The sequence below is a fragment of the Mytilus edulis genome, chromosome 14, assembly GCF_963676685.1.
Source record: "Mytilus edulis chromosome 14, xbMytEdul2.2, whole genome shotgun sequence".
In the NCBI taxonomy this organism is placed as follows: Eukaryota; Metazoa; Mollusca; class Bivalvia; order Mytilida; family Mytilidae; genus Mytilus; species Mytilus edulis.
The window spans coordinates 47892334-47915428 of NC_092357.1; the positions used below are offsets into that span (position 1 = coordinate 47892334).

A 23095-nucleotide genomic window follows, 5' to 3' on the forward strand; every position below is an offset into this window, starting at 1 on the left:
GTCAATAACAAAGTACCACCACTTTCTGACCAACAGTTTATGAAATAGGCGTTAAACATCGACATTGAATCAACCAATTTATATTTAAGAATATAGATACCTGTATTGAACAATATATGTTAAGTAGTATAACATTATGAAGTATTTAACTAACTACAACATATCAAATTATTCGAGATACATTTTCTATCACTGAACTTTATCGAATGATATCCACAACTTTTTTTTTAGAAAACATATGGCTTCCAGTCAAATGTGTCGACCATGTTCAAGAATGGACAAATCAGCCTCTGCCGCAAAATATTGCACAAGTTGTGGGGATCCCTTATGCGCAGATTGTGTTACCATCCACAAAGCAAGCAATGATCTCGCTTTATTTTATTTGATAGATAAAAAACTTCGAGATGGGAAGGCGTGTGTTATCAAAAGAACCTGCAGTGACCATCCGGATATGGCTTTAGAGTTTTACTGTTCGAATCATGAAAGCTTATGCTGTCGTACATGCTCCGTGAATACCCATCGCACATGTTGAAAAATTCTACCTATCGATGTTGCTGCACGTGGAATAAAGTCATCAGTACTGCTGAACGACGTAACAGCAGATTTCAAAGGTTTATTGAAAACTGCCGATCAACTAGTAAAGGACAGAAAACTAAACAAGGAAAACATCAGTAAGGCTAAAGCGACCACTCTACAAAAGATAGTCACATTTAAATGTCAATTAGAAAAGAAATTAATGACAGAACTTGATGAAACTGAGAAAAAGTTCACCGAAAAGGCCGAATCGGACCTTTCAGACATTGAAATCCGACAGAAGGACATATTAGGTATATCGGAACGATTGGAATTTCTTACAAAACACGGCTCAGAGAGCCAAATATTGATGCTGTTGAATACTATCAGAGTTGATATTTCAAAGCAAGAAAACGACCTTCAAAGTTTGATCCCGTCAAAGCATCAGGAATAAAGTCCGCACTTAATTCTCTTGTATCGGTATAAATAGAATCTGTTCCATGTTCAATAAATAACAAACCCTCTAAACATTCACAAGCTCAGATACCACAAGAATATGATAAAATGCCAACTAAATTCAAACTAAATAGTGAATTCAAAGTACTTTTTTCTTACGGATTAGTATCTAGCATTGCTGTAACGAATGATAATAGGCTACTGTTATGTTATTCAGCAGACAAAAATAAAGCATTGTCGATATGGTCAGAGACTGGATACAACATTCAGACCTGTGCTCTTGCTGATTACGCATGGGGTATAGCTATCATACAAGGAACAGATGAAGCAGTGGTAACATTACCTGACGTCAAATCGATTCAGTTTGTTAACATAACCAATATGGTACCAGGTAAAGTAATAAAAGTTCCTGGTTCGTCCTATGGAGTCACAATTGTAAAGAACATGATAGCATTAGGAGGGGTGGGAAAAGTTTATTTCCTAAGCATGACTGATATTTGATTGTGATTAGGAACAGCAGATAACTCTAAAGACTTACAAAAATAGAACAGAGTATTACTTAGTGATTTGTAAAAATGCCTATAAATAGAAACCTTATCATGTCCCTGAAAGATATTGTTGAGTTGTGTATGAGTATTGTATTCCCTTGTTCGATGAACTCATATTGATTTAAAAACAAATTATAACAGCGTTATAAAATTAAGAATTTATTTTTGGTTTATAATATTATCACAACAACATCGATTAAAGCATATTGTAAACAATTGATACATGAGGAGTGAATATGAATTTATTGCTAATTGGCAATGTCTTCTACTGTAGTGATCTATCTTTATTCTATAGAATAAGAGCATACATTTATCTTTTTTTAAATAACACAATATTCAATTCGATATTCATTTTCTGATTAAGATCGAAATTGTTATATCTCTTTTTTTTTTAATTTTCATTTTTTATTGAAATCTGTACATTTGTTAGTAATGAAAACATTGAAAACCGGTACCTCATCCCGGCCTCAATAATGTTAGCAATAGATCATGTAAATATATATGTGTTAGTATTTGTTAGTTCATTTTACGAAAAAATAATACAACATTTTTCATTTGTCTTTAAAAAATAACATAATAAAAGTTCAAAAATAAGGACCACAAATAAATGTATTCATCATATTAGAATAATTATTTTAACAAGCATACATACAAATATTCTAAGAATATATAGTTTTTTTTTTTAAAATGGAAATTTTGAGGAAAAATAAGTTAAATTAAAAAAATTTAAAATAATAAAAAAAGGAAAAAATTAATACAGAAAAAAAATAAAAAAAAATAAATATAATGTTCTGATGAATATTTTTGATGTATCTTTTTTGTTAGTTCACAAATTAACATTCTATCATGTTTTTCACATTAGAATTATATTAGGACTTGAATAACAATCGAACAAATGAGTAAATTGAATCCACAATTTATTGAAACTCTCAAGTTTACTGTTATACACTTCTCTAAATTATAAAGATCTTATAGTATTTTCTTCACAGCATGAATTGATAAAACTTTCTGGAAATATCTTGTATTATAAATATATTGTTTAAGACACAGAAAAATCAAGTTTGAAATTTCACCCCTGTATACATGTGAGACATCACCAAACAAAAAAATCTTTTTGGTGAATGAAATACTTATACCATTCGATAAAACCCATATATCTATTTCTTCTTATAGATTCTGGACTTTTTCAAAATTCCATAATACATGTTCTATAGTTTCTATTTCTTCCTTACAAAAATTACATAGCTGACTATTTATGACATTAATTTTACACAAAAAAAAATTTGTAGCTAATATTCTATGATTTACTTTAAACTGTAACCATTGTAATTTTGTGTTATTAGTAACTGCAAAAGGAAGTTTAAAATTTTCTCTCCATTCCAATTCATTAAGTTCCAAAAGTTCATTCCACTTTCTCCCCATTAGGAACCACTTTAGGTAGTAACATCCAATATATATCTTTATTTCCGTTTTTTCTTTTTAAAATGGTTTGAACAAAAGAGGGAATAAAAGGTTCTGTGAGCTTACTCTTTTTTAAAGAAAAAAATCCAACCTAGCTTGTTTAAAGGGATTCTTTTTTCTCCATGTATATCTACGCAAGTCTGGGAAAAGTTCCCTAAAAAGTAAAATCACAAAAATACTGAACTTAGAGGAAAATCAATTCGGAAAGTCCATAATCACATGGCAAAATCAAATAACAAAACGCATCAAAAACGAATGGACAAGAACTGTCATATTCCTGACTTGGTACAGGCATTTTCAAATGTAGAAAATGGTGGTTTAACCTGGTTTTATAGCGCTAACCCTCTCACTTTAATGACAGTCTCATCAAATTCCGTTATATTTACATTGATGTGTTAAAAATACAGACACAATAAATAAAATAGTCAAAATATGGGTACATCAGTCATCATCGTATAACAATTTTAAAAGGAAAAATTTAACAGAACACATAAACATCTACTATCTACGAACACATTGATTGATTTGAGTGTCTGACGTCAGAAAAATTGTATACGTCACATAAATTTGTCGTTCAATGTGCATACAAACAATTTTAAAATTTACATAGGCAATGTTAGCATACATGGTTAAAAAATCAAAAGTATGTAAGAATAAGTTCCAGAAATAGACCGAGATATAAACTAGTAAAAAAGTTATATATAGAATTTATAAGAATCCAAAAATAGTTAATTCCACTACGCGATTGAATTATTTTGACGTTTGTGGTTCAATGTACATAGTAATTCATAATAGGAATATATCATAATGACATATAGTAGAACAATATCATACTGACGGGATCTTTTAAAGTACAGAGTCACGTTATAAGAACAAAAGAAATACAAAAAGTCGCTTATACAAAACAAACCACCAAAAATGGAAGCCTCAAAGCTTTGTTAATCTTGTATAGTTCTGTTTTAAATTTATAATACTTTTTTGTGTTTATTGTGATGTCAATCTTCACTAGTTCACATTTTTGTTTCAGAGTTAGCTGAGGCACGACTCCGGTGTCGGGATTTTCTTTTTGTGTTTTCTGCTTGTTGGTCAGATTATTGTCTCTTTTCCACATTTCACATTTCCATTCTCAGTTTTATTTTCAGCCTGTTAAAGTAAGTTAGAATTTCTCTAACACACATTATTGTAATAGAGACGGAGTTCATGAGAAGTAACAAATTCTTTGATTCTTTGTTGTCACTCAAATAAGCAGACATGGTGCACAACACATTTTAAATAAACCTTAAAAACTAGTAAATATACAGTATAATAAATAAATGAAATTCTCGTAAAGGTTTCAAATTTCAACCATTATCAGTTGCTCCAATTAATTCATAATATGATAGAAAGGACAAATACAAATTCATTTTTCTTAATAAATCTTGATACTGTAAAGAAGAAAAATATGATCAAAGTTCTGCATTCAATCATTCTGTTTCAATTTCATTTCTTTACAATATTTTTTTTTAATTGACCAGCTGTGTAACAATACAAGCTAAAACTGCATTCGTACTTCATGATTTTATAATTCACACTAAACAAGCTCAAATGATATATTCCTTGGTTAAGCTGTCAGAAAATTACCAGCAATGAAGCAGTTGCATATTTTGCTATATATAATATAGCGAAAGATAGGTAAATAAAGGATACGAGTTGGGTGAAAATATGGACTTAAAGGTAGATTGTAAAATAAAATAGACGCCTACATGTACAAACAAACTAATTTATATCTAGTGTAAATATAACACAGTGACATTGTCATGAGGTGACTACTAGATATACATTTTTTTTGGGTGTATTGCGGTCCCGTTCAATATAAATAACAGAAAATGCAGCGTACATGTTCATAAGACACCAACTAAATGAAAACTGAATTATTCAAAAGAAAATTGTCGAATGTATAACAGGTGACGAAAAATTTCATAAATCCTATAAACAAATACTTGTGAGTATCTTGTTTTTCGAAATATTGTTATAATCCTACACGTTTCGTGAAATGAAACTGACAAATAGTTTTGATATTTATGTATTTCTTTGAACAGATGGGGCATTTTCTTATCTGTTTGTTCCATTACACAATTTTTATTTTTAATTACTAGTAATGTTTTAAAACTACATATTTGATTAATTAGTATAATACTGTAAACCGGGAAGTTTTCGCGCAGTCTTTATTTCGCGATTTACTAACACATTCCAAATTCGCGCTGTTTTGAATTCGCGATTTCACAGTGGCCTGTATAAATAATTTCGTAAAGGATTTCAAAAGTGACAAGCTTTGCATGTATCTTAAATCAAGTGATAAAATCAATCAGAAATCTTTTGCTTTCGGTTCATTAATGTGAAAGTAGATTAAAAGTTTGTCATGTTTCAATGCTTGTAAAACACATACACAATAATAGAAAAGTAGATCTAATCATTTTGTGCTAATTAAGAATGAATTAAAATAAAAGGTGTCGATCTGACTAATCTGTGTAGTAGATTCAACGAGGTGATACTTTTATTACTGGTGTCATTAACATAATTGTATTTACAAGTCACAATTTGTAAACGTAAATGTAATAAAAAGAATTTTCCTTGATATTTTCGCGGTCATTTTATTTTCGCGTTTCAATTCTTACCGCGAAAATAGCGAAAATAGCGAAAATAGAACGACCGCGAAAATTTCCCTGTTTACAGTATCTATGATTATTAATAATACTAAAGTACTCTGAATATAAGGAAAACAACGATAATTTTGGTTCTATACTCTCTCTAACAAAGAAACCAAGAAGCTACACTGTACATTGAAAATATTCGAGTTACATATTATAATATAGTAACTAGGCTATCATGGCTATATAAAAACGTAGCTTTTAGTTAGTCGAATAAACAAATTCATATTTCTTATACATGTTTCATGCTTGGCGATTGGATTGGCTGGTTAGTTTGTATTGTTGATTGACTGTTAACAACCACACAGAGAGAGCAGATGCGGAAAGACATTTAGTGACTAGCGAAAGCACTACTTTTCTATAGCCTTATTGGTTCAGATATTTAGTACGCTGGACACATTGCACGCTGTGTTGCTATAATGTCACAGAAACAAGGATCGAATCCCACGAAGGAAGCGAAAATAATTTGCTTTCTTATTTTCAGATCTTAAATTGTTGGCCTTAATTTGAGACGAATTCAATGTATAAATATTACATTACGTCAAGAACAAAATTGTATTTGATTAAAAGATAGTTATTTGTACTGTTTATCCTATTATATACTACTTTACGTGATTCAACAAGAGGACTTTTATCTGAACTGTTAGATCTAGAGTTATGTAGTATACCTTGGACATCATTGAAGAAACAAAGTATAGTTCTTGCATCAACACTGGTAATATTAATGTATTTTTCACTTTAAAATGAATTTTTAACAATTAGCCTGATAAGCTTGAAATTGTTTTGGAATATTATCTATTGATTACATTATTGGTTAAAAAAAAATACCTTTATTAAATATATAAAAAGAGGTCTGATATATAATAATCCCGATGAGACAAGTTATCACACTCATATCGAGGCTAATGATGTATCAACTTAAGGTGAGTGATGAAATTTGAGATCGTATAGGGTTTTTAATGGATTCCATCACAATGTTTAGTACGTAAATATCTATTTGAGATGTTTTGAATAATAAAGATTGAGCATTATCTGGTACAATGTATCTGTAAAACATAACTAGCTGTTCAATGTATATCACTTTACGACACAAAAAATCTCGACATGATCAACATGATTGCTTACACGTAAATTGGATATATTTACCGAAATACGTTATAGAATTAAACGACACCTAGTTGGTCAACATGCAGACATAAACAATAAGCATATGCCGTAACATAGGTCATAGCACAATTTGAATGCAGATGGGAAACGTTTGACTATGCAGTCAGCAAACCTCAGCATCGCATGGTCTGATTGAGAACTTCAGACCAAATTCATTCATGAGAATGTCAGGATCCACGTTATTTTTATTTAAACCAAGATTATCATAGCTTCATAAACCAAAATACAACTTCTTCCGTTAATGACCACATATCAAAATCTCATATTTACACTCATAAAGAATAATAACAAAAAAGATAAAAAAATCAATTTTTCTAAAATAAAATAACTGTTATATAAAATTGTTGTGGTGTTGCATACTACTTGCGTTTTGTATAAGAGAGACAGAAGATCCAAAGAAAAATTTAAGGTCAGAAGTAGAAAATTAATAGACAACTCCAAGGTTAAAAAACAAAAGACAAACACAAGTACACAAAACACAACATAGAAAACGAATTACTGAGTAACATGAACTCAACCAAAAACTCGGTGGTGATCTTAGGAGCTCCAGATTCTAACCACGTACCATGAGCAATATTATATGGGTTTTCCACGATATAACCACCGTAACCCGTATTACTTGCATCACTATATACAATAGTCTGCCAAGATACATCCGTCTTAAAAGGTTTAACATTGGCTTCATGTAAATTAAACCTCCAAAAATTAATTTGATCAATACTGTCTACAGATAAATGTATATAACTGTTCCATGAATGAACACTATTAATGTCAATAGACAAATGTTTAGTCATTAAATATACTATATTGCCTATAACGTAAGACGTAGATATAATCTGTCCTACCAAGGAAGCTACCTTCCTTACAAATACTTTACCACTTTTGGTTATACACAAATCAATATCTGAAATGGTACTCATAATCTTATCAATACGATTGTCAGGGATAGTAAAAATGCCTTTATCTGTATCAATATGAGTGCCTAAAAAAGTTAGATTTTTAGTAGGTGTCCACATAGACTTTTCGGCTTCAGGTGCAAAACCGCTACTAATTATGTTTTTTTTTAACCTGTATAGACATTTGAGTACACAATTCCTTATCATCATGTACACCAAGCCCATCGTCCAAGTACATACTTATCTGCTTGCCTTTTCCTCTCCACTTTTTAATAAGTGGTCTAGTTAGTTTGGTAAATATGTAACAAGCTGTACTGAGACCAAACGGTAATACTAGAAATTTGAAATATTTTTTAACACCGTTTAATTCCCATGCAAAACCTAGATATTTAGTGTGAGGCGGGAAGATATCGACGTGATCATATGCAGAATGAACATCATACTTAAAAATATATGAATGTGCATTAATATAATGTTTTGCAATACGCATATCTTCAAATTTTACACTCTGCTTCCATAAATGTCTGTTAATTTCTCTAAAATCTAAAATTAACCGCGTTTTTTGTTGTTTGACTGAACAGCAACAGTTAAAGGATTCACAACAAATGGAATATGTAATATCTCCACAATTAAACCTCTAGCTAATAAATCGTTAATAGCCGATTTTACAAAATCTGCATTATTTAAAGCTGATAAATTATTAGATAAACAAGTCGATATAGGATTGGAATAGAAAGGTAAAATATAACCATGTCTAATAGTATCTATAATAAATTTAGGAGCACCAATATCTATCCAAAATTGAATGTTTTTTCTAAGTCTACCTTTCACAATTATATCAGATTGACCTAGTTAGTATTCAAAATAATTATTGGTCAAATTGCCATCAATATGATTATCTACTAAATTGTCATGTGAAAGTTCAAGATAATTAAAATACTCATCTTTTAAAAATTCACTGGGGCCTGGTTTGGGTTGCTGGTTTACGGCTGTTGACATATGGACAGCTGGACCTGTAATGTGCGTAGGACCCACAAGAGTAGCATTGTCCCCTCTGCATCTTTCCAGCGTTGAAACCTTGCTGAAGGGGAATTCCATTGAACCAAGGTTGCTGAGGCCCACGAAAGGGCTGCGGAACGAAGTTGGGAGCCTGTCCTAATAGAGACTGGTTACTAGCCTTAGTTTTGGAACCATTGCCTCTAACCTGCTTGGACTTCCCTTTCTTCTTGCGGACAGCTCTATTGTCAGCTCGGATAATCTTTGCTTCATCCTCGGAGTCGGATGCAATAGGATTAGCATCATATTGCCTAGCGGTATCCCAACCTCCCTCGGAAGTGTCAGCAATTTTGATAAGCTTGTTACGATGCTTGATTTTATCTACGGTAGCTGATAACAAATCTCGTGCGTAATCTACCTTCCCATTGTCTATAGCCCACAAAGTCTGAACAAGATCCTCGAGATTTTCAGTATTGAAGTCAAATTGGATCTTATTACCTTCGTATTTCCATTTATAGGAAGCGTCTGTTTTAAGTTTCTTGACCTGGGATTTCATTAACTGATTGGCCCCCTGCAACTCTTCTCTTAATCCACCAATTTTCTCCGTAACTTTGGCGTCAATAATTGCCTCGATATCTTTACTCTGTTGGTTTACAGCTGTTAAAACAGTTCTCAACGATATATCTGGCTCACCTTCACTATCCATGATTAAATTCGAATGTACTTAAATCGACAAAACACAACTAGAACAATAAACGTGACCGATCGAGTGGACCCTGTCGTGCCGAATGATTTAACCGCCAAATCAGATAAAACATATAACCTAAAAACGCCACCTATGGGCAGACAATTCAGAAGAAAATAATTTCATACTAATTCATAAATTCAAACGATTGAAATTATATTTCTTTTATCTATGATTGATATTTATACTTTTAATACTAAGTATAGGAAAAAACAACGATAAAATTGGATTAATGCTCCCCCTAACAAACAAACAAACAAGCCTCACTATAGTTTGTAAATATTATAATATAGTAACTAGGCTATACAAATGTAGCTTTTATAAGTCGAACAAACAGATTCAAGTTCCTTATAAATGATTTATGACTTGCAATTTTATTGGATAGTCAGATGGTATAGTTGCTCGACTGCTGTACAACCCTCGATAAAGCAGATGAGAAAAAGCATTTCTCTTCTCACGCAAAACTTTTAGATCTAAAATTAATGCCCTTAATTTGAGACGAACTAAATGTATAAATATTACAATACGTCATGAGCAAAAATGATAGCCGTATATTTGATTAGAAGATATGATATCTTGAAGTGATTTGTATAGTTTATTTTGTTATTTACTACATCACGTGACTCAGTCATATGACTTTTATCTTAACTGTTAGAATTATCTATTATACCTTGGCCATCATTGAAGACTCAAAGTATAGTGATTGCATCAACACTGGTAATATTTATATATGTTTGTACTTAAAAAGTATAGTTTACAATCAGATAATATCTATATATTATTGTTCTTTCAAAGGAATTTTTAACAATTAGCTTGATCAGTTTGAACTTGTTTTGGAATATTATCTATTGATTAAATTATTGGTCAGAAAAAAACTTCATTAAATATATAAAAAGAGGCATGATTTATAAAATTCCAAATGAGACAAGTTATCACACTCATACCGAGGCTAAGGATGTAAGCAACTTTAAAATTGAGATCGGTAAGGGGTTTTAATGGATTCCATCACAATGTTTACGTAAATATCTATTTGAGCTGTTTTGAATAATAAAGATTTAGCATTATCTTCTCTGGTACAATGTATCTGTAAAACACTTATTGAATAATATAACTAGCTGTTGAACGTATTATATATTATGACTAAAAAAAACCTCGACATGATCAACAATATATACAGTAATATATTGCATACACGTCAATTAGAAATATTAACCGAAATACGTAATAGAATTAAACGACACCTAGCTGGTCAACATGCAGTCATAAACAATAAGCATATGTCGTAACAATAGGTCATGGTACAATAAGGAATGCAGTGGGGAAACGTTTGACAGTGCAGTTGGAACACACACGACATCGCATGGTCTGATAAAGGACTTCAGACCAAAAATTTCATGAGAATGTCAGGATCCACGTTATTTTTATTTAAACAAAACTTAACATAGCTTTTATAAAGCTATGGTAAGTTTATAAAATAAAACTTCTTCCGTTAAAGCCCATATACCAAATCTCATATTTATACTCATAACGAATAATAAAAAAAAAAGTAAATAAATCGATATTTTTAAATAAAATAACTGTGCTGTATAAAATTGTTGTGGTGTAAAGCGCATTTTGTATAAGAGAGACAGAAGATACCAAAGAAACATTAAGCTCAGAAGTAGAAAATTAATAGACAACTCCAAGGTTAAAAAAACAAAGACAAACACCAGTACACAAAACACAGCATAAAAAACGAAATACTGAGTAACATGAACTCAACCGAAAACTCGGTGGTGATCTTAGGAGCTCCAAAATTGTTAGCAAATCCTGCATATCTTGTGACACCCGTCATGATCCTCGTGTTAGTACAAAGTCGGCGATCAGTCTAATTCGGTAGGTCACATTCGGGAAAAAGGACGGCATTGTAGAACGAACATATCCGTCATCATTTGTGAAACAGATCATGCATGCAACTCGTGATGGCGTCCGTAATATGAACAAAGACTTGATTTCAGTATATCCACCTGGAACTCTTGGTTTAATTACAATTTATCCCTCTCTTATACAAAATACTTGTATCTACATTGGGGGTTATTTTATGAAACAAAACATGACACATACATTCAATTTGTCTTTGAGTTTTGAATTTAACATACTTGTGTGTAGTCATGATAGTGTATATGTCAAATGCAATAGTTCTTATACCAATTGTTGCAGGTGCGTTCAACTTCAAATCCTTATTGACTTTGATTGTCAATTTTCAAGCCAAAGGTCTGGGGTTCTCTTCGGCTACCTCCGCCAATAGAAAGAGTTCCACCACTTAATGGCTAATAGTTTCTTAAATTGGCAGTAAAAACCGATATTGAATCAACCAATATATATTTAGAAATATAGTTACATACCTGTCATCATCATAACATGTTGTGTAGTATAATATGATTAAGTATTCGTCTACATGATATCAAATTATTTCAGATACTTTTTCTCACATTGTACTTTATCGAATGAAATCAAAACTTTATTTTTTCAGAGTACCCAACTCCGTCAAAATTTAAAGATAATATTCAATTACAATCAATTAGACCTCGAGAATTAGAAAAAGACCGATTTTCGGTTTGAAATTGTAGTCAATTGATATGTATTTATTAACAAATTCGTATCATAGTATCAGAAATATTTAATATTACATTTGTTAGGGATACAATATCAGTCTTGTGTTAATATGCATTTTAATCTTTAAAATATGAAATTATCGAACATTTCATGAAAACGGTAATCAATACAATTGTAACACCCAGATACATAAGTTTGTTCTTGTGTACTTAAAATAAGTGTTGTGTTTCTGTTGTGTCGTAATTCTCCTCTTATATTTGATGTGTTTCCCTCAGTTTTAGTTTGTTACCCGAATTTGTTTTTTTCTCAATCGATTTTTGAATTTCGAACAGCGGTATAAGGACATCATTCGTAAATATAGCTCAACAGGCAAACTTCTTATATGTTCAGGTATTTCACATCCATTTTTTTTATGAAAATATTTTTCTAAAGCAAAAAAATGTCAGTATTCACCTCAGAAATTAACAAAACCTTTAAATAGACTTATTAAGAAGGGATATAGTTACGATACTGTTGTCAGGTCATTAAAGATTGCATATTTTGGCGTTAATATTGATTCACTTATAGGGTCTTTGCATCTGAAATAAACACATTTATTAAAAAAAAAAACAGTTGTTGGCATGACACGGGTTATGTTCTCCGCATATATGTTATGATGGTATGATACTAAACCCCTAACGGGAAGGATTGTGCCTGATATTCATATGATGAAATCATAATCTTTCAATCGGTTTAATTTAAGTCTGGAGCTGGCATGTCAGTTAACTGCTAGTAGTCTGTTGTTATTAATGTATTATTGTCATTTTGTTTATTTTCTTTGGTTACATCTTCTGAAATCAGACTCGGACTTCTCTTGAACTGAATTTTAATGTGCGTATTATTATGCGTTTACTTTTCTACATTGGCTAAAGGTATAGGGGGAGGGTTGAGATCTCATAAACATGTTTAAACCCACCACATTTTTGCGCCTTTCCCAAGTCAGGAGCCTCTGGCCTTTGTTAGTCTTGTATTATTTTAATTTTAGTTTCTTGTGTACAATTTGGAGTTTAGTATGGCGTTCATTATCACTAAACTAGTATATATTTGTGTAGGGGCCAGCTGAAGGACACCTCCGGGTGCGGGAATTTCTCTCTACATTGAAGACCTGTTGGTGACCTTCTGCTGTTTTTTCTATTGTCGGGTTGTTGTCTCTTTGACATATTCCCCATTTCCATTCTCAATTTTACTGTTGCCTTTATTTGTGACATCCTTTAAATATTTATCAAAGGTACCAGGATTATAATTTAGTACGTTAGACGCGCGTTTCGTCTACATCAGACTCATCAGTGACGCTCATATCAAAATATAGGAGACATTTCCCATAAAGGAGGTAGAAATAAATTTTCAAACTTTCGTCATACATTTTGTACATTCCAATTTTTAGCATTTAGTTTCTTTCTAATAACAAGCTTTATTTGATAATTTGTGGTTTCACTTGACTAGTTTGTAATGGTTTTAATAGTTTTTAGAAAGGGTTTCAATACGTATAACATGTTTCAATTGTTTTTCTGAAGATGTTTGATTTAACTCCACACTCATAAGCATGATATGAAATTAATCCAAACTCATTTCGTATAAAAAAAAAAAAAGACTCATCAGTGACGCTCGATTAACAACAAATTAAAAAGCCAAATGAGCTCCGAAGTTGATGTACATTGAGGACTCAACTTTCCTAACAGTCTTACTAAATACAGGTAAGGCAATCTATTCCTGGAAACCCACTGCACGTTTAGCAATCAACAATGAATCAATTTTAAAAATATGCTATTTTTTTATTGTATTCCTCCCTACATATAACAGTTCAAATTCTAATTACGTGAAATCTATCTGGTGTCGATTGTACTTACATTATTCGAAACTGTAAAATTCATGTTATGATAAAATTAAATCTACATGCATACCGTTTTTTCAGAGTGAATATGGCTTCTTGTCAAATGTGTGGACCATGTTCTCGGGTGGACAAATTAGCGTCATCTGTACAGTTTTGCACTGATTGCGAAGATCTCTTATGTGTAGATTGTGTCACAATGCACAAAGCAATTAAGGCTCTTGCTTTGCATCATTTGATCGATGAAAAAGTTCAAGTCGACAAGGCTTTCAACATCAAAAGAACCTGCAGTGACCATCCAGATATGATTTTGGAGTTTTACTGCTCGAATCATGAAATCTTGTGCTGTCGTTCATGCTCTGTGAATACCCATCGCACATGTGGAAAAATTTTACCGATAAATGTTGCTGCACGCGGAATCAAGACGTCAGTAATGCTGAACGATGTAACAGCTGATTTAAATGGGTTATTGAAAACTGCACAGCAATTAGTAGAGGACAGAACAACAAACAAGGAAAACATCAGAAAAGCTAAAGCGACTACCCTACAAAACATAGTCAAATTCAAACGTATTTTAGTTCAAGAGTTAGATGAACTAGAAAAGAAATTAATGACAGAGGTTGGTGAAACTGAGAAAAAGCTTACCAGAAAGGCCGGATCTGACCTTTTGAACATTGAAGACCGCCATAAGGCCATCGTCGATATATCAGAACAATTGGAATATCTTACCAAACACGGATCAGAAAGCCAAATATTGATGCTGTTGAATACGATCAGAGTTGATATTTCAAAGCAAGAGAACGACTTTCAAAATTTGATACCGTCATACGAATGTATTGACGTTAACTTCAAAGCATCAAGAATAAAGACTGCACTTAATTCTCTTGGATCGGTTGAAATAACATCTGTTCCATGTTCAATTGAACACAAACCCTCTAAACACACACAAGCCCAGATACCACCAGATTATGAGAAAATGCCAACAAAATTCAAACTCAAAAATAGATTTAAAGTACATTATTATGATGGCATAACACCTAGCATGGTTGTAACGAATAATGATAATCTGCTGTTATGTTATACGGGAGACAAGAGTTCAGCATTGTCGTTATGGTCAGAGATGGGAGATCACGTTCAGGACTATTCCCTTGCAGGTGTCGCGTGGGGGTTTGTCATAATCCCAGGAACAAATGAAGCAGTTGTTACATTACCATATATGTCTTCGATTCAGTTTGTTAACATAACCAGTATGGTACCAAGAAAAGAAATGAAAGTTCCTGACAGTTGCTATGGGATAACAGTTATTAAGGACAAGATAGTACTAGGTGGGGCAGGAAAAGTTTATATCCTCAATATGACTGGAAGTCTTCAGAAAACATTCAATGTCGGTAGAAGTTTCTTGCATTCACTGAAGACAAGTAAAAGGGATATGATTTATTGCTGTGAGGCAGATAATGATACACTCCATTGTATTGATATCAATGGAACTGTTATCTTCTCATATAAGTCTCCACCTGATTTCGATGGACCAGTAGACATGACATTGGACGGTAAAGATAATTTGTACGTTACAACCTGGAGATCAAACAAAGTACATCGTATTTCACTAGATGGAAAGCTTATTGATATCCTACTGAAGAAGGAAGATGGATTGGGTGAACCTTATGGAATTGCTTTCAACAAGAACTATACAAAACTGTACATAGCAAACGGAAAGCGTAAGGAAAAGAAACAAGTATTGATATATGATTGTGCTTAGAAATAGCATATAGCTATAAAAAGATACATAATTAGTTTCTAAACAATTCTAAATATTTCTGCATAAAATTCAAACCCTGTTCTATCTCTGAAAGACAATGTTGAATTGTTTATAAATGCTCTGTTCCACTGTTTGAAAAATTAATGTTTGTGCTAAGAAACAGCATATAGCTCTAAAAAGATACATAACTAGTTTCTCAACATAATTTCTAAACCTTTCTGCATAAAATTCAAACCCTGTTCTATCTCTGAAAGACAATGTTGAATTGTTTGTGAATGCTATGTTCCATTGTTTGAAAAGTTAATGGTTGTGCTAAGAAACAGCATGTAACTCTTAAAAGATACATAACTAGTTTCTCAACATAAATTCTAAACATTTCTGCATAAAATTCAAACCCTGTTCTATCTCTGAAAGACAATGTTGAATTGTTTGTGAATGCTCTGTTCCACTGTTTGAAAAAATATTGTTTGGGGAAGAAACAGCATATAACTCTAAAAAGATACATGACTAGTTTCTCAACATAAATTCTAAACATTTCTGAATAAAGTTCAAACCCTGTTCTGTCTCTGAAAGACAATGTTGAATTGTTTGTGAATGCTCTGTACCACTGTTTGAAAAATTAATGTTGATTCAAAGAAAATTACAGGAACACCATATTTTACAAAGATAATGAAAGAATTCATTTTACTTTATGATCTTACCACAAAGTCAGTGATTAATGTATCGATGCAAAGAAATGACACATTATGAAATTGAATATCAATTTATTGTAAATAGGCCACGTCATTTTATACTAATGAGCTTTCTATAAAGTACAAGAGTATACTCTTTTCAAATTGTGTATCTTGTGAAAAATTTATATTGACAGTTTGAATCAATGTTTAACACATTATCTTTCAATTTTGTCAAAAGACCCACCATTTTATCAATATGAATAGCGATAAGCAAGCACAGAATTTCCTATTAAAAAACAATTACAAAAATTGTTATCATTAGATAGAATTAGAGACAATTTTTAAAAACACTAAGACATGTTTAATGTTTCTTGTTTGTGATCTTTCTGCTGATTCCATTGAAGACATATTAAAACTGCTAACCTATCGTGTTGCCATTTGAAACATTAACGTTTCATTTAAACGTGTTTTCTCTTTAGATTATCAATAAAGTAAATATAAGAAGATGTGGTATGAGTGTTATTGAGACAACTCTAAATCCACGTCACAGTTTGTAAAAGTAAACCATAAAAGGTATAAGTAAGGTCTTCAACACGAAGCCTTGGCATACACCGAACAGCATGCTGTAAAAAGCCACACAAATTACTAGTGTACAATCATTCAAACGGGAAAAAGAACGGTCTAATATAATTAAAAAAAAGTTTAAGATAAACACTTATGAACCATTTTATGTTCATTTTCTGGTTATGATTGAAATCAATAAGTTAGCTACTTCAGCTGATACAATATACAATAATGCTATTGTCCAAAATTGCTGAACAGATGTTCATCATTAAACTAAGAGAAAGTAGCAGTAGTTATATATGTTATTAGTATTTCATGTTAGTTTTTTTCATTTTAGACAATGTTAGATGTAGTTTGATTTTATCATGGTTTTTTTTCTAATTCATTTTCTTAAGATATACTATATGGACTTCTAGAGATTTCTTGTTTCATTTGTTGACTTTAATCACACAAATAAGCAATGCCATGATGTGACAACCAGTGTTGTTGATATGTTGCTGTTCCGTACATTATAAATAAACGAAAATGTAGCATATATTGTATTGTTATACCTCTGTCCCAGGTTAGTGGGAGATTTGGGATCCCGCTAACATGTTTAACCCCACCACATTATGTATATATGTGCCTGTCCCAAGTCAGGAGCCTGTAATTCAGTGGTTGTCGTTTGTTTATGTATTACATATTTGTTTGTCTAGCTTTTTTTGTACATAGATAGGGCCGTTAGTTTTCTCCTTTAAATTGTTTTACATTGTCATTTCGGGACCTTTTATAGCTGACTATGCGGTATGGGCTTTGCTCATTGTTGAAGGCCGTACGGGGACCTATAGTTGTTAAATGTCTGTGTCATTTTGGTCTCTTGTGGATAGTTGTCTCATTGGCAATCATACCACATTTTCATTTTTTATATAGGTTTTGAAAACAGCAATTCAATGAGATTTGAATATATAAAATGTCGGATGAATGACAGATGACGTGCAATTGACCGTTTCATAATTTAATGCATTCTGGGTAATATTTCCAAAAGCATACACCAAAACGTTATGATTGATTTAAAACGTGATAAGAAATAGAAATTCAACCAATGACGTAATAAAGTTTCATTTTGGTGTACGAACAATATTATATGAGATTACCCATAGTCCTCTAGATTCTGAAAAGGCGAATTTTATAGATCATATCAATCATGTTTTGTTAGATTTTTATTTATATTCAATATTTATGTATCATTTATTCAATATTGTAATAACTCTATGCGTTTTATGAAGTAAACCTGGCAAATAATTATTTTTTTTAATTTTCTTTGAGCAGATAAAGCTGGTTGTTCCATTGAAAATCTGTAATTTTTCATGAATGTTTAAAATTGCCAATATATGGGCTAGTATTATATCTATAATTATTATTTATACTTTCAATATAGGAAAAACACAACTATAAAAGTTGAATAAATGCTCACAACAAAAAAAACCAGGCCTCACTATAGTTTGTACATATTATAATACAGTAACTAGGCTATATAAAAATGTTCCTTTCCTATATTGAAAAAATAAAATTTAAAACCCAAAGACCGAGGATAGGGTCAGTGCTGAAAAAAACATCTCTGGTAGGGGTAATAATGGATTTGATATCGATTTTTACGTGTGTATCGATTTGATATATTTTGAATAACACATGTTGGGCTTCATGTTCTCTTAATATGTCAAAAACTTATTAAATAACAGACCTAGCTATTCAACGTATTGTCGTGACTAAGGAAAAAACACTGGGCTTGATCAACATGTTCTGTTGCATACACGTGAATAAGGTAGTAACCAAACGACATGATAAAATTATAAGATGCCTGCCGGTCAACTTCCACTCTTTAAGGAGGCTCGAGGGTATACAAATTTCTGAAAAAAAATAAACCTTTATTTTTCATTACAATCATTTTATTTATTACCTTTATTATTTGTTACTTTATCATATGGTACAAAAATCCTTCAAAAAAATCAATTTGTGTTGGCCCAAGATGACTTTTAAAATGTATATATCATTGAAAAAGCTCCAAATTATCTCCCTTTGGAGCAAAAATGCCATTTTTTTGCATTTAAATTGAAATATCTTTTTTAACTCATTGGTGACCTATATCTTTTATTATAATTTACAAATAAGCTGTACTTCAACTAAACTATTGAAAATTTGAGCGATTTCTGTATTTTAGTTCTTTATTTATTTCGATATTGTCTCTATTTCTCCTATTAGTTCAACCTTAACAAAAATGTATGCTTCATTCGAAAGCCGATTGTCAGCGTAAATGAACGGTGACCCCAATTTTTTATTTCATTTTTCTATTAAGTATAAGATAAAGTTCGTTTAAAGAAAAATATAGCAAAATCCTATATTAAACAAAAAATTGATTTAGACCCACGAGCCCCCTTAAAAAGAGTGTCTTAATAATAGATCATAGCTTGAAACGGAACGAAGTGGAGATGCATTTGAATGTTTAGTTGGCAAACAAACAGCATCGTTCGGTCTGATAAGGATTTCAGATCAAATACATTCATTATAATGTCAGGATCAACTTTTTTGGGTGGGTTTTAAGTACGTGAGACCGATAGCAGTCGTGGTCCTTTATTAAGAAAAATGACAGATTTTAGTTTTTACTTTCACGAAAAGTTTAAAATACTAGCAGTAAAGTTTATCAGAAAAATCATCAGCAATGCAGGATATACAAATGTTTACTTTAACTCAACCAATCAAACGATACGAGTTAAGAGTCAATGGATTGCAAAAGTATGTTTGCCCAATTTTAATGTGTTTAGCTTTTCATGTATATTGGCGTTTGTTTCATTAGCAGTTCAGTTTTCTGTTGTTCCGTTGTTTTCTTCTTTAGGTTGATGGTTATGTTACCCGGATTTGTTTTTGCCCTATCGATTTATGACTATTGAACAGCGGTTAACTCTTGTTGCCTTTATTTATTGTCTATGTTGTTACTCATAAAGATATAAACAAGAAACATATTAGTAGAAAACACGACCAGCAGCAAAACAAGACAAACAATATTTATATGACTTTTCTAAAAAAAATAAGCAGATGGTGTAGGATTACCAATGAGAAAAAACATCCTCCAAAGTTCAAAATCAGTAAATTAATTGCACTTTATTCAATAATTATCGTAATTGGGATGTTAAATCCGTTGCTTCATAAAGGTAAAATACAACTTATATTTACGTCCAGGAATACTTATAACAGCAATGTTCTTATTTATTATCTACATAAAGGCAACAGTAGTGTACCGCTGTTCGAAAGTCTTCAATCGATCGAGAGAAAACAAATCCGGGTTACAAACTAAAACTTAGGGAAACACATAAATATAAGAGGAAAACAACAAAACAACAGAAATACTAAAGTGCAACAAAAAACTAAACGACAATGCAACATATACAGAAACGAACTAAAAGATAACAATTGCCATCTTCCTGACTTGATACAGGCCATTTTAAGAAAAAAATAACTGTGTAATGACAAAGTTTAATCTCATCCAGCAAACATTCTTTTTCCAGCAGCATTCCCGCTCACCATTTTGGTAGTTATGGAACCAATAGTCAACACTTAGTTATTAAACCATTTTTTTAAAATAATTTCGGTGATAGTTGAAGAAAACAAGCACTTGTTGGTATTATAAAAATCTTGAACTATTTTATTTTTCAGCAAAACGTACCCTAAAAGTGTGTTTAGTTAGTAGTGGTACTTTACTAAGTCTATGTTGCTTTATAGTTATCAAAGGTACCAGGATTATAATTTAGTACGCCAGACGCGCGTTTCGTCTTCATAAAACTCATAAGTGACGCTCATATCAAAATATTTATAAAAGCCAAAAAAAAGTACAAAGTTCAACAGCATTGTAACTTGTGTAATAGAAATGAAATTGGAGATGAATTTCACTATGTTTTAGAATGTACATATTTTTCCGAAGTAAGGAAAGAATGTATAGATGAAAAATTCTGTACCAACATTAATACTCTTAAGTTTAAAGCAGTTATGAATTTTTCAAAACAATCAAAACTTTAAAAACTGTGTAAGCTCATTAGAATCATAAATACAAAAATGGATTCTCTCTGATAAAATAAAAGCCTCCAAACCAACGCATTCTTTGCTTCTCTATTTGCTGTTACCTCACCATGTGTCTTATAATATTATTATGTATGTCTATGTATTTCTGTATACCATTGTATCAACATAGGTTCTTCAGAATAGAAAATAATAAAATATATAGGATCCAAATTCCAAAAAAGTTGTGCCAAATACGGCTAAGGTAATCTTTGCCTGGGATAAGAAAATCCTTAGTTTCCGAAAAATTGAAAGTTTTGTAAACAGGAAAACTATCAAAATGACCACATTATTGATATTCATGTCAACACAGAAGTGTTGACTACTGGGCTAGTGATACCCTCGGGGACGAAACGTCCACCAGCCGTGGCATCGGCCCAGTGATGTAAATAGTTTTTAAAATTATTCGAAACAATTTTTTGAAAGTGTTTAACAGATTTCGAGACAGTAAGTTAAACAGCACAATTGGTAAACAAATTGCATCTCTCCAATATGTCATCTATTAATTTTGGCAGAAATATAAAGAAGTTAGATCTTGGTATTCTGATATCGGTTAGAACGTTGGATTTCTCTCTATGTTTAATGCTGTCAAGAAAATGAATTACATTTTACCAGTCATTGGTGACATGTTGATTGATCGACATGAACAATAAATACAAACTTTAATTTCTGTGGTTAATATTATTATATATGTCTATGTATTTCTGTATTCCATTATATCAACATAGGTTCTTCAGAATAGAAAATAGCAAAATATATAGGATCCAAATTCCAAAAAAGTTGTGCCAAATACGGCTAAGGTAATCTTTGCCTGGGATAAGAAAATCCTTAGTTTCCGAAAAATTGAAAGTTTTGTAAACAGGAAATTTATAAAAATGACCACATTATTGATATTCATGTCAACACAGAAGTGTTGACTACTGGGCTAGTGATACCCTCGGGGACGAAACGTCCACCAGCTGTGGCATCGGCCCAGTGATGTAAATAGTTATTAAAGGCACCAATATTATAATTTAGTACGCCAGACGCGCGATTCGTCTTCATAAGACTCATCAGTGACGCTCATATCAAAATATTTATTAAGCCAAACAAGTACAAAGTTTAAGAGCATTGAGGATCCAAAATTCCAAAAAAGTTGTGCCAAATACTGCTAAGGTAATCTTTGTCTGGGATAAAAAAAAAAAATCCTTAGTTTTCGAAAAATTGAACGTTTTGTAAACAGGAAATTTATAAAAATGACCACATTATTGATATTCATGTCAACACCGAAGTGTTGACTACTGTTGACTACTGGGCTGGTGATACCCTCGGGGACGAAACGTCCACAAGCAGTGGCATTGACCCAGTGGTGTAAACAGTTATCAAAGGTATCAGGATTATAATTTAGTACTCCATAAGACTCATCAGTGACGCTCATATCAAAATATGTATAAAGCCAAACAAGTCCATAGTTGAATTCTCTCGATTCCGGGATCTTCAGCACTGTAGTCATTGATCTTAACCACTAGACCACGAACTCATGTTTTTATTGAATAAGAATAAAGTGCATACTAAATATAGGAAATACAACTAAAAATGGAATGATGTGTGGTGCCATCATAACGATTAAATATGATTAAATATGTTCATACCGGGTGAATGAATGTCCATTGATAAAAATGTCAAAGGCATTTTTCTTTTTCTACCAATATATTCATATTCTAAAATCTGTTCAAATGGATATTGTTTAAACACTTTTTAATAAAAATTGAAACATAGAAGCCAAATTAAAACAAACAAATATGGAATCCAATATACTTAAGTTTTTGAAAAAAATTAACGGTTATTAAATATAATAATGACCTTTTAAATTTGACAAATAGTGAAGATAAAAAAAATAATCTTTTAGCGTGTTGTCATTTTTAGATTTTATCCGATATGATACAGTTTTATCGTGCCATTGGCAAAACGTTAATATTTCAAAATCAATGTGATTGAAACGTAACTTACTACTTTGGTATGTAATTGGTGTAAGATAAGTTCACCAATTGCTCCCCTTACTCGTTGCCAACTCTGAAAAATATCCTTTTTAACTCACAACC

The 23095-nt window shown here is 31.6% G+C and overlaps 2 protein-coding genes across 2 annotated transcripts in view; one reads left to right on the top strand and one right to left on the bottom strand.

The window, feature by feature from the left end:
* LOC139503028 (protein PTHB1-like) overlaps positions 1-23095 on the bottom strand; it is a 91527-nt gene that overhangs the window by 27865 nt on the left and 40567 nt on the right. The window lies entirely within an intron of this gene.
* On the top strand, positions 14023-15690 carry LOC139504267 (uncharacterized). The gene has a single exon (XM_071294334.1). It carries the CDS (start codon positions 14023-14025, stop codon positions 15688-15690), a length of 1668 nt encoding a protein of 555 aa, XP_071150435.1.